Source organism: Saimiri boliviensis, chromosome 5, assembly GCF_048565385.1.
Source record: "Saimiri boliviensis isolate mSaiBol1 chromosome 5, mSaiBol1.pri, whole genome shotgun sequence".
In the NCBI taxonomy this organism is placed as follows: Eukaryota; Metazoa; Chordata; class Mammalia; order Primates; family Cebidae; genus Saimiri; species Saimiri boliviensis.
This window is the reverse complement of record NC_133453.1, coordinates 108242908-108255935: the sequence shown is the minus strand read 5'-3', so window position 1 is coordinate 108255935 and position 13028 is coordinate 108242908. Positions and strand designations below refer to the sequence as shown.

General features: G+C 40.9%; 1 protein-coding gene across 5 annotated transcripts in view; it reads left to right on the top strand.

Annotated features, from left to right (window-relative positions):
• The window catches only part of UGGT1 (UDP-glucose glycoprotein glucosyltransferase 1), a 113442-nt gene that overhangs the window by 47082 nt on the left and 53332 nt on the right, over positions 1-13028 (top strand). For all 5 annotated transcript variants that reach the window (XM_010342230.3, XM_010342229.3, XM_003931603.4 and 2 more), the window contains 3 exons: positions 333-468; positions 5044-5175; positions 11075-11239. In XM_010342230.3, coding sequence (XP_010340532.1) covers positions 333-468; positions 5044-5175; positions 11075-11239 — 433 coding nt within the window. The remainder of the gene's footprint in view (positions 1-332; positions 469-5043; positions 5176-11074; positions 11240-13028) is intronic.

Sequence of the window (13028 nt, the reverse complement as noted above, 5' to 3'; positions counted from 1 at the left end):
CTGTAATCCCAGCTACTTGGGAGGCTGAGGCAGGAGAATCGCTTGAACCTGGGAGGCAGAGGTTGCAGTGAGCCTAGATTGCACCCATTGCACTCTAGCCTGGGTGACAAGAATAAAACTCTGTCTCAAGAAAAGAAAAATACTTTTTAAGTGGTGTATGTATAATTTTCTGTGTTGATCACGTTAGAGTAGGCTGTGAACCATGCTTTTCACTCAAAGAGTTTTCCTCCCTTAGCTACTACAATGTATGAGAAGGGTATAAGAATGTCATTCTTTTTAACCATTTGTATTCTTTGACATGTTTCTTTTTCTTCTTTTCCCTTTCCCTCCAGAATTGGTTTTATCTTTGTGGTTAATGACTCTGAAGATGTTGATGGGATGCAAGATGCTGGAGTGGCTGTTCTTAGAGCATATAATTATGTTGCCCAAGACGTGGATGATTATCATGCCTTCCAGACTCTGACACATGTACGTTTTTGTTCAGAATGGCACATTCTTTTTTCAGATCTAATTTACTCTTAAAAACAGTGTGTGGCCATTGTAGGTCAGGCACCTGGGGTGTCTAGAGCTCAGGAGTGGATCCTGAATTTAAAAGTCATGTCTGCTGCAGTGTATAGAGACGGATCTGAGGAAGGGCAAAGCAAAATGGCAGGGATGCCAGTTGATGAGCTGTTGCAGTGATCTCCATCAGAAGTAATGGGGAAGGTAGCAGCAGGGCTGAGGAGAACGAAATGGGTTCAAAAGAAGTCACTCAGAATAATCAATATTTTATACTTCATTATTTTATTCACTTTGTCTCTGCTTAAAGTTTGTTTTTGTTTGTTTGTTTGTTTTAATATGTCTTTCAAAACAGCTACCTTAAAATTTTATTTACTTGTGTACTTTTTGAGACTGGGTCTGGTATGTTGCTCAGGCTGGTCTCAAACTCCTACGCCCAAGGGATCCTCCCACGTCAGCCTCAAATAGCTAGGGTTACGGCTGTGTTATCACCATGCCCAGAGAATAAGTATTTTAAAGTCTGTTTTTTGAATTATTTATTTATTCGTTCATTTTTTTTTAATTGTTTGATTGAGGGGGTCGCAAAAGGCAGAGAGACTGTATTGTACACAGCTGGTATAAGCTTGGAGGCTGAATGCCACACGAGACAGACACAGAAGTAGTCCAGCGCTCAGCAGGGAAGGCTGGGCAGTATTCTGGGTGTCTATAACAATTGGTTAGTAGGTAGCAGTCAGCAGGGGGTCTGGCCTAGGGCTAAAGGGAGCCCAGGCACCCTGGAGGCTCCCAGATCTGAGATCCCAACTGGCATCTGTTGTGGTGTCTAGGCTCAGCTCACCTCATTCTGGGACTTGCAGGCGAACTGCGGCAGTACAAAGGCAGCACTGTACACATCTGAGCAGCTGCACCTGCTCCACTTGCTGCTGTGTCATTTGTTACTTGGGCTTCTGGAAGCTGGTGCTCGAGATTTTGCTGCAGAACATGAAACCATTCTGGCCACTGGGATAGACAGGGACAGTACAGTAGGCATGGGCCATCATGGGGAAGAGTGACTGGCAGAACCACCGTGTGAGTGGTGACCTCATCAACCTCCTTGATGAGGTCCAGGTACAGCCACTGTACTCACTGTGGCAGCAGAGAATGGTGTCCTCCTCATTGAGGGCCATCTTCATAAGTGGTAATAGGATTCCTTGAAGAGGCTTTCAGCAGAGCCCAGGAGTCAGTGATCATAATATTGAAGGCATCCTGGTTTTGTTTCACGAAATCAAAATTGTCACCCATATGCAGGTTCAGCTTAGAGCTAGAGCAGCCAATGGCCTTACCCAGCAGGAACTTGTTAGGGACCTGGATGCTGTCCTCTTCAGTCTGTCATTGGACCACAGACTACAGAGGGGTGCTTCACTACCTTGTGCAGGATACCATCTCTGTCCCCGATGATCAGCAACTTTTGTGGGATGGGGTGGCTGCACAGTGGCAGGTTGATTCTCATCTCCTGGTAGAACTTGTCCCTGTTCATAAATGGGATGATGCCATCCAACACCAGCAAACTGCTATAGGTCTTTTTTTCTTTTTCTTTTTTGAGATGGCATCTTGCTCTGTCGCCAGGCTGCAGTGCAGTGGCACAATCTCAGCTCACTGCAACCTCCACCGCCTGGGTTCAAGTGATTCTTCCACCTCAGCCTCCCGAGTAGGTGGGACCACAGGTGTGTGCTACCACGCCCAGCTAATTTTTGTATTTTTAGTAAAGACAGGGTTTCACCATGTTGGCCAGGATGGTCTCAATCTCTTGACCTCGTGATCCACCCACCTCAGCCTCCCAAAGTGTTGGGATTACAGGCGTGAGCCACCATGCCTGGCTTTTTTTGGAGATGGAGGCTGGAGTGCAGTGGTATGATATCTTGGCTTACTGCAGCCTCTGCCTCCTGGCTTCAAGCTCTTCTTCTGCCTCAGCCTCCCGAGTAGCTAGGACTACAAATGAGCGCCACCATGCCCAGCTAATTTTGATTTTGTATTTTTAGTAGAGATAGGGTTTCACAATACTGGCCAGGCTAATCTCGAACTTCTGACCTTGTGATCTGCTAGCCTCAGCCTCCCAAAGTGCTGGGATTACAGGCATGAGCCACCGTACCCGGCCTGGTGCTGTAGGTCTTACTGTGGAAAACAAGGATATCCTGGGAGCGTGAGCGCTGTCAGTGGAGTAGCTGCTTCATCTGTACTGACAAGGTTTCCCTGGGCCTCAAGCTGCAGATCTTATGGAACCAGGCCTCCTTATGGCAGCATGACCATTGAAGCCAGGTTCCATGTCTGGTGGACTATGTGGCCTGAGAATACAGGCTGTGCAGAGCCACAGCACAACAGGACCAGCTATACCCACCACCTGCTGTTCATTAAAAAAAATGTTTTTTGGCCGGGCGCGGTGGCTCAAGCCTGTAATCCCAGCATTTTGGGAGGCCGAGGCGGGTGGATCACGAGGTCAAGAGATCGAGACCATCCTGGTCAACATGGTGAAACCCCGTCTCTACTAAAAATACAAAAAATTAGCTGGGCATGGTGGCGTGTGCCTGTAATCCCAGCTACTCAGGAGGCTGAGGCAGGAGAATTGCCTGAACCCAGGAGGCGGAGGTTGCGGTGAGCCGAGATCGCGCCATTGCACTCCAGCCTGGCTAACAAGAGTGAAACTCCGTCTCAAAAAAAAAAAAAAAAAAAAAAAAAATTTTTTTTTTTTTTTGAGACAGGAGCGCACTGTTGCCCAGGCTGGAGTGCAGCAGCACAGTCGGGGCTTACTACAGCCTCAGACACCTAGCCTTATGTGATCCTCCTGCCTCAGCTTCCCAGAGTAGCTGAGACTCCAGGCATGTGCCATCATACCCAGCTAATTTTTAAAAAAAATTTTGGTAGAGACAGTGTCTCACTGTTTCTCAAGCTGGTCTTAAGCTCCTGGGCTTAAGCAGTCTCTTAACTGCATTAGCCTCCCAGAGGGATGGGATTTTAGGGGTGAGCCACTGATGCATGGCTTCTGTTTTTATTTCAGAAGTAAAGTAATACTGATTGCTGTAAAAACAATTAAGACCGGGCACAGTGGCTCACACGCATTATCCCAGCACTTTGGGAGGCCAGTGTGGGTGAATCACCTGAGATCAGGGGTTCGAGACCAGCCTAGCCAACATGGTGAAACCCTGTCTTTACTGAAAATACAAAAATTGGCCAGTTGTGGTGGTTCAGGCCTCTAATTCCAGCTCTTTGAGAGGCCAAGGTGGGTGTATCACTTGAGATAAGGAGTTCGAGACCAGTCTGGCCAACATGGTGAAACCTCATCTATACAAAAAATACAAAAATTAGCCAGGTATGGCGGCAGGTGCCTGTAATTCAAGTTACTCAAGAGACAGGCTGGAGAGTTCCTTGAACTAAAGAGACAGAGGTTGCAGTGAGCCAAGATTGCACTATTTCACTCCAGCCTGGGAGACGAGTGAAACTCTAGCTCAAAAAAAAAAAAAAAATTTTTTTTTTTCAAACAAATAATTTTAGTGTCAATTTAGATTTCTCTCTCTCTCCCTTCTCCCTATCTTCATCCCTCCTAAACATCATGGACATAGCTTTTATTTCAAGGACTGCTTATAAGTGTTCAGATTTTTCTTTTTTTTTTTTTTTTGAGACTGTTTACTCCATCACCCAGGCTGGAGTGCAGTGATCTTGGCTCATGGCAACCTCTGCCTCCCTGGTTCAAGGGATTCTCCTGCCTCAGCCTCCTGTGTAGCTGGAATTACAGGTGTGCACTACCATGCCAGGCTAATTTTATATTTTTAGTAGGGGTTCAGCATATTGGCCAGGCTGTTCTTGAACCCTTGACCTCAAGTGATCCACCTGCCTCAGCCTTCCAGAGTGCTGGGGTTATAGGTATAAACCACCTGCCTGCTTGGCCTATTCAGATTTTTCTTAACTAATGTGTGTGTGTGTGTGTGTGTGTCTGTCTGTCTATATATATATATATATATATATATATATTGCATTTGAGACTTAACTTGGCTGAACTGATTGGTTCGTTTTAAGAATATTTAATTTTTGACCAGGTGCGTTGGCTCTCACCTGTAATCCCAGCACTTTGGGAGGCCAAGGCAGGTGGATCACGAGGTCAGGAGTTCGAGACCAACCTGGCCAGTATGGTGAAACCCCATCTCTATTAAAAAATATAAAAATTAGCTGGGCATGATGGTGCAAACCTGTAATCCCAGCTACTCAGGAGGCTGAGGCAGGAGAATTAACTTGAACCCGGGAGGCAGAGGTTACAGTGAGCTGAAATTGTGCCACTACACTCCCAGCCTGTGCAACAGAGTGAGACTCTGTCTCAAAAAACAAATATTTTTTTTTAAATTTGCAACCTGAGGAGCCATCTTAATAAGGTATATGGAAAACGAAGAATTGCTAACATGTCCCAATTGGCCTTTTAAGAAAAATAATCGTATTTTCCTCTACATTCAAAAAAATGTGGAATGAACACTTTTAAATTTAAACTGGAAAGTGTAGTTAACCAACTGTTTTATCTTTCTTCAGATCTATAACAAGGTGAGGACTGGAGAAAAAGTGAAAGTTGAACATGTGGTCAGTGTCCTGGAGAAAAAATACCCGTATGTAGAAGTGAATAGCATTTTGGGGATTGATTCTGCTTATGATCAGAATCGGAAGGTAAAGAATTTCTTTGTGTCTCTCATTTGATTGCAACATTGTACTGTCCTTACCCGCTGTTTGGGGCTTTTGCTAGTAATAGTGATGGTGATTAAAGTGTTTAAGTACTTAGCATTTAAAAGATTAGAAACCAGATCACTTCTCAGTGTTTGAGAAAGTTTTTACTTCAGTCTTGTGAAGATGTCACTGATTTTTAACTTTCTTATTAACGATTAAATTGAAAAACAATTTTTTTTTTTTCAGAATGCAATGGTAGTATTTCCATGGAGTTTGCTCTGGATAACATCTACTGGATGTATAGAGCCAGGATATGATGTACAGTTTAATATATATCATACTGGCTTTATTTAGTTATTTAGGCTAAGGATGGAAATATATTACGAAATGTAACAAACAGAATGGCAAAGTATTATAGTAATAAGGATTTAATAAAGTTTAACATTTTTTTACGTAAAGATAATTTTCTTACAATAAAGGGTCTTAACCTATTGCAAGTACAAATTGTTGAAAATCTGTATTAAAGGAATTAATATATATTTCTGAAACATTTTGATTTTAAACATTAAAAAAAAATTTATTTACCAGTGTTTCAATGTTTTTTCTCCTTTTTCAAGGGAGGATTTTTTTTTCCCCCCAAATGAAAGACAAAGCCTTTCATTCCTGTTTGGAGATTTGAGCTATCATCCCTTTATAAATCATATTCTGCATGTATGTGTCCGGTTTCATTTGATACAGAATCCTTGTAGATTTTTCTTTTTCTTTTTTTTTTTTTATGGCTGACTAGAACCTTGTAGATTTTTCTAATCTCCCTCCCAGGTCTTTTATAGTTGTCTGACAGACAGCATCGCTTGGTTTTAGCTTCTCATCTTTGTGAGTTTTCTAGTCTTTCAATTTGTTTTAGTGGGAAGAGTAACCTTTTTGTACTCAAATTTTATATACGTTGATTTATATACTATTAAATCATTTCACTGATGGGAATAGTTGGTTTGGGAACAGACATAGCTTGATTCTTGGCAAGAAGATAGCTCAACTGGGAGGAGCAGAAGGATGTGGGCCTCCTATTCCCTGTATTTAAAATGCTGCCTTTTATTTATTAAGAGAGATTTTAGTGTGGTTGATGTGTAATACCTAAGAAAGAAAATTGAACACCTCTCACATTTTATAGGTGATCTTTAAGGTCAGATGCTTTTAAAGGTCAGTGTGACAAAAATAGTAGCAAGTTAAACTTTAGAGTTACTAAGTTAGACTAGTTCATACTTTAGGATTGGCTTCAAACTGCTGTTCAAAAACATGTAAAACTCTGAAACTACTGTGTATATGTGCTTGGTAATGGTACTTTCGCCACCTCATTAGAAGGCTTTAAGTAGAGAGATAAAAGGTTAAAAATTATGTGTGATCATAAGGCTTAAGATAATTAAAAACAAAATCACAGATAAAAAAGAAGACAAATTGTAGGCCTGGTGTGTGGCTCAGTCCTGTAATTCCATCACTTTGGGAGGCTGAGACAGGAGAATCACCTGTAGTCAGGAGTTTGAGACCAGCCTGGCTAACGTGGTGAAACCGCATCTCTACTAAAAAATAAAAAATAAAATAAATAAAATAAAAAAGCTTGTGGGCATTCTAGAGAGTTGCTCGCTAGTTTAAGTAAGTGTTCATCATACTTTAATAGCTGGTATTTGTTAATCAGATAAATTAGTTAATTGAGATTGGTTGAGAGATCTGCTACTGTAAGTCAGTTCAGGTTTTAGAGGGACTAAAAATCATTTTTATTTTTAGCAAGATCAAAACACAAGAATTTAACAACTAGAGAAATTCCTGAATTACTTTAGAATAAGTAATAAAGCTTTATTTTTAAAACACAGTAGTATTGTGTAACTGTGCCAGTTGTAGTACTAGAAAGTGAACAAGATATAGTATGAACTTGGGCAGTTCACACAGCCTCATTGGGGGAGACAGCAAATGAGAGCACCATGGTTTTAGTGACGGTGAGGTTCTGAGTATTTTCACATTGTACGTGGAGGCCTAGTTCTGGGATGGGCAGCTCTGCTACTTTGGGACAAGGTGATTGTGGAAGGCTTCCTAGTTACAGTGACAGCTGCCTACTCTGTGAATTCAAGTTCGCAGAGGGACACATGTTTATTATACGTGTAAGCTGATGTTGAGTACAAGACGGATTAAAATACTAGCTCTGTGCCAGCTCTTTTAGAAAGGTAAATTCTTACCAGGAGCTAGAACATCTTTGAGCATCCCAGTCTACCTCTCTTCTTTCTCTTTTCTGTTTTTGATTCTGTGTGTTAGTATTATATCTGCTCATTTTAAGGTATATCTCGTCAAGCTTGGAATTGAAGCTGGGAATGAGACCTACTGAGTGTAGCCTGAGAATGGCTACCATTATTTTATTGCAGCCTTCTGTCCAGTCATTGATCTTTTCTGGATTTTTAAATAAAATAATATTGCTATGGGTACCTAGTAACTGTTTTTCTTCCAGATAGACACAAACAACAAGAATAGTACTCTTTAGAAAAAGAATAAGTGAAATGAAAGAAAAAGGAGGGCACTTTGAGAATATGAAAGTTTTGAGGGACTTTGTGGAATTTTTTCGTATTTCATATTTGGAAAATGGTTTTAAGTCTCATTTATTCTTATCCTGTCGAAGAAAAAGTACCAGTAGCTTTTTATTGTGGATGATTACTATATCAAAAGTATTTACTTAAAAAATATTGAATAGAGTAGACAAACAGGGGAAAGGGATATTTTTATGCCCTTACATGTATTGGAATTTTGATTGTGCTGAAAAATTGAATGAGAGTATTACACACCAATCTCCTTAGTTTCCTAGCCTCAGCCATCTGTACTGATTAGAGGTTCTTTTGTATACAAACAGGTCATATTATTTATATTTCATCCATTTAATTGTCTAGCTATTTGAATAGACGTACTCTCAAGGCAAGGGATGTTGAGAGTATCCCAGAAGTCCTAACGATCTAATGACTAATAATATATATATTTTTTAAACTATAGGAGCTTTACCCCTATACAAAAAGCCCAATGGAATGGATTCTTTTGAAATGGTTAATTTTAGGAAAAGTGACTGCTTTTAATAAATGACATTGCACTTGTAAATCTGTTCCTTTGTTACAGCGAAGCTATGAGATCTATGTCTGAAAGAAATAATTATTTTAAAAAGTAGGCCATGCAATTAAAGTAGAAATTTTAAACTATTGAGAATATAGTCTGATAGGTATATATTTATATCTTTCAAAGCCAGTAAGATAATGACATTAGGAAAAGTTCTGACTTACACATGGAAACATTTTACCTTTAGCATATTATCTTTGAGTCCTTACTAATCTCAGTTATTTGTGAGTGGCTCAGTATAAGACTACCAAAAATTAATGTTTGTTAATTATTTATTATTATTTAACATTTTTAGTTAGCTATTGATAGAAAATTTGTCCATATGAATTTTCAGTTTGGCTGTTTGATAATTGTGCAGCATTCTGTTATTTGGTCTTGTAAACTACGAGTGGTGAAAAGGATGATACATAGTGAAAACATCTTCCTCCCCTAACTTTGACTCAATTACTGTTCGCAGTGAAAACCAATGTTATTTATCTTATTGTCATTTGGATTTATAATGTAAGTTTTCTGGTCTTGTTTTACTTGGTTGAGGGGGGTGATTTTCAAAACTAAAATTAGGTTAAAATTGAGTTTTAATGGACATCTGTGTAATAGTTAAGATTTCAAAGAACAGAATGAACATGGTAAGAGTTTTAAGAGTGTGTATTTAGAACATTTAGACTATGATGTATAGAAATGGCTGAAACCAACCAAGAAGGCTTTTTCGGCTGTGCCATGTTTTAGTCTGTTAGTGAAGTCTGTTACTGTGCTAGTCTGATTAGAAAGTAAACAGTTTGGGGGCCAGGCGCGGTGGCTCAAGCCTGTAATCCCAGCACTTTGGGAGGCTGAGGCGGGCGGATCACAAGGTCAAGAGATCGAGACCATCCTGGTCAACATGGTGAAACCCCGTCTCTACTAAAATTACAAAAAATTAGCTGGGCATGATGGCGCGTGCCTGTAATCCCAGCTACTCAGGAGGCTGAGGCAGGAGAATTGCCTGAACCCAGGAGGCAGAGGTTGCGGTGAGCCGAGATCGCACCATTGCACTCCAGCCTGGGTAACAAGAGCGAAACTCCGTCTCACACACACACACACACACACACACACACACACACAAAAAGTAAGTAAACAGTTTGTGGGCCGGGCACGGTGGCTTACGCCTGTAATCCCAGCACTTTGGGAGGCCGAGGCTGGTGGATCACGAGGTCGAGAGATGGAGACCATCCTAGTCAACATGATGAAACCCGGTCTCTACTAAAAATACAAAAAGTAGCTGGGCATGGTGGCACGTGCCTGTAATCCCAGCTACTCAGGAGGCTGAGGCAGGAGACTTGCCTGAACCCGGGAGGCGGAGGTTGCGGTGAGCCGACATCACGCCATTGCACTCCAGCCTCGGTAACAAGAGCGAAACTCCGTCTCAAAAAAAAAAAAAAAAAAAAAAGAAAAAAGAAAGTAAACAGTTTGTTACCTGTGACTTGTATTAGGTACCTAATGGAAGTACTTTTCTACTGGTGCTGTCTAAAATAGTTATAAATCGTTAAACTCTGCGGCTTTCAGAAAATGACAATTTTAAGATGTGTAATAGGCATGTTTAAAGTTGCCCACTTTATGTCTTGGGTCGTAATACAATTTTTACTCTGAAAAATTAGTCTGAGGGAAGAGTGCCTGTGTTGACAGTCAGGAAGAATGCCCATCTGAGATACATTTGCCTTTTGTTACTCCAGTATTTTCCGGCCGATGAACCTCTTTTGTCATGGAGAAGGGAAAAAATTGGGTGTATTTTTTTTTTTTTTTTTTTTTTTTTTGAGACGGAGTTTCGCTCTTGTTACCCAGGCTGGAGTGCAATGGCGCGATCTGGGCTCACCGCAACCTCTGCCTCCCGGGTTCAGGCAATTCTTCTGTCTCAGCCTCCTGAGTAGCTGGGATTACAGGCACGCACCACCATGCCCAGCTAACTTTTTGTATTTTTGGTAGAGACGGGTTTTCACCATGTTGACCAGGATGGTCTCTATCTCTTGACCTCGTGATTCACCCGCCTCGGCCTCCCAAAGTGCTGGGATTACAGGCTTGAGCCACCGCGCCCGGCCCAAAAATTGGGTGTATTATGTCTTAGAGCAATTTTTGAGCGCCCCCCTACAAACCTTGTTTTGTTTTCTGCAGGTGCAGTTTCTTTGTTAGTGCTATTGACCCTTATTTAGAATTGAGTATAAATATTTACCTCAGGCTTTTTGCACAGAGCACTTAAAACGTATGGTAACCAAAACCTGTGCACCCCAGTGTGGTAGCCTGTGGTCACATGTATAATTTTAAATGGAAATTAATTAAAACTAAAGATTTGGTTACTTGGTCATAGTTGGCAGGTTTCAGGTGCTCCATAGTTACATGTGGTTAGTGGCCCCTGCATTGGGCAGCACAGATAGGGTATTTCCCTCATTGCAGAAAGTTCTGTTGTATAGTGCTGACTGTAGTGTATGTAGTTCAGTTTTGATAGCCTGTGCCACACACACACCCTCACACACACCCCCCCCACACACCCACTTCATAATTTGCAAGCTTTTGTGGTTTTATAAAAACTCAGATTGACATAGTAGGATATTAACTGTGATGTCATTTTTCATTTTTTAAAAAAGAAATCTCGAGTTATTTTTTCTTTACCATATTTCTATTGATTTTTGTTCTTTTGTTCTTAGAACAGGTATGTAAGAAAAATATGCTTTGTTCCATTTGTCTTACAAAAGGCAAAAGTATGCTGTTGTTTTTATGGTTTCTTTTGTTTCAGGAAGCAAGAGGCTACTATGAGCAGACTGGAGTTGGTCCCCTGCCTGTAGTGCTGTTCAATGGAATGCCCTTGGAAAAGGAACAGCTAGACCCTGATGAGTTAGAAACCATCACGATGCATAAAATCCTGGAGACCACCACCTTCTTCCAAAGAGCAGTGTACTTGGTGAGTCACACTTCAAGGCTGATTTTGAGAGAACAGTTGGAGGCCAGGCGAAATGGCTCAGGCCTGTAATCCTAGCACTTTGGGAGGCCGAGGCAGGCAGATCACTAGATCAGGAGTTTGAGACCAGCCTGACCAACATGGTGAAACCCTGCCTCTACTAAAAATACAAAAATTAGCTGGACGTGGTGGCATGTGCCTGTCATTACAGCTACTCAGGAGGCTGAAGGAGGAGAATCTCTTGAACCTAGGAGGCAAAGGTTGTAGTGAGCCGAGATCACATAACTGCACTCCAGCCTGGGTGACAGAGTGAGACTCCGTCTCACTAAATAAATAAATGAATAAGTTGGCTTACATTTTTTGTTGCCTCTGTAGTAGGCAATAAAATTCTTAGCATCACTCTTTGGGAAGCTGAGGCAAGAGGATGGTTTGAGGGTAAGAAGTCCAAGACCAAACTGGGCAATATGGCAAGACCTCTTTTCAAAAAAGTAAATAAATAAATTAGCCAGGCTTTGTGGTGCACGTCTGTAGTCTTAGCTACTCAGGAAACTGAGATGGGAAGATCACTTGAGCCCAGGAGTTCGAGGTAGCAGTGAGCTGTGACTGCCCCACTATATTCCATCTTGGGTGATAGATGGAGACCCTGTCCTGTTTAAAAAAAGAAAAAGAAAAGAAAAGAAAAGAAAAGCTATTTTCTATGTGTCTCTAGTAATTGGTTTGCAAACTCTTGGCAAGTCCTGCTATGATGAAAATATTCATAAATCTATATACAGTAATTGAAATAACTAGTATTATTGATTTCAGGATTAAATGTTTATTTTAAAAATTGTGAGCAGTTCTAAGAAACATTTGTTCTATTTGTAGGGAATTTTCATTTTGGAGAGACTCAATCTTATTTTTCATTTATGTGTAAACATATATAGTTGCTGAGATATAATTCACACAGCATAAAACTCCTAGGCTTAAAGTGTATAATTCAGTAGTTTTTACTCTCTACATACAGTTATGTAACTACCACCTCTGATTTCAGAACATTATCTTCACCCCCAAAAGAAACCCCATATCCAGTAACAATTACTCCTCTCCATTTTGCCCATTTTGTCCTACTCCCCTGCCCCCCAGCCACTGGCAAACACTAACCTACTTTCCGCTTAATGGATTTGCTTGTCCTGTACATTTTATACAGATTGAATTTGCAAAGGTCAGGATGATATTGGACAGATACCTTGTTACTGAGAACTCCAACCCTCTAATCATGTGGTTGGTCTTTCTAATGTTGCCCCCAACCTGAGTCATCTCATTAGCACAGACTCTTGGGGCTCGCTGTGCATCACCTCATAGTAGAAACCATCATGTGTGATCTAAGGGGCTTACCATGAATGAGAAGGACACTCCTATCACTGGATTTAGAGTTCACATCCCAAGAACTGGGACCAGCCAAATTATTTACTACATACTGTCCTTTTCTCTTCCCTCCTCTCCTTCTGGAAGTATGCATGTGTTTGTACTCTCTCATGTCCCACAGGTCTCATTCTCTATGTTCCTCAGACTAGATAATCTCAGTTTATCTGTCTTCAAATTCATGTACTCTTTCTTCTGTCAACCAAAATCTGCTGTTGAGCTCCTCTAGTGAATGCTTCATTTCAGTTTTTATAAATCCAGATTTCTGTTTGATATTATTGGTCTTAAACTTTACTTTGGTAGACATGGTTTCTTTTAGTTCTTGAATATATTTGAAATCATTTATTTAAATTCTTTGTCTAATTAAGTCCGATGTTTGGGCTTACACAGA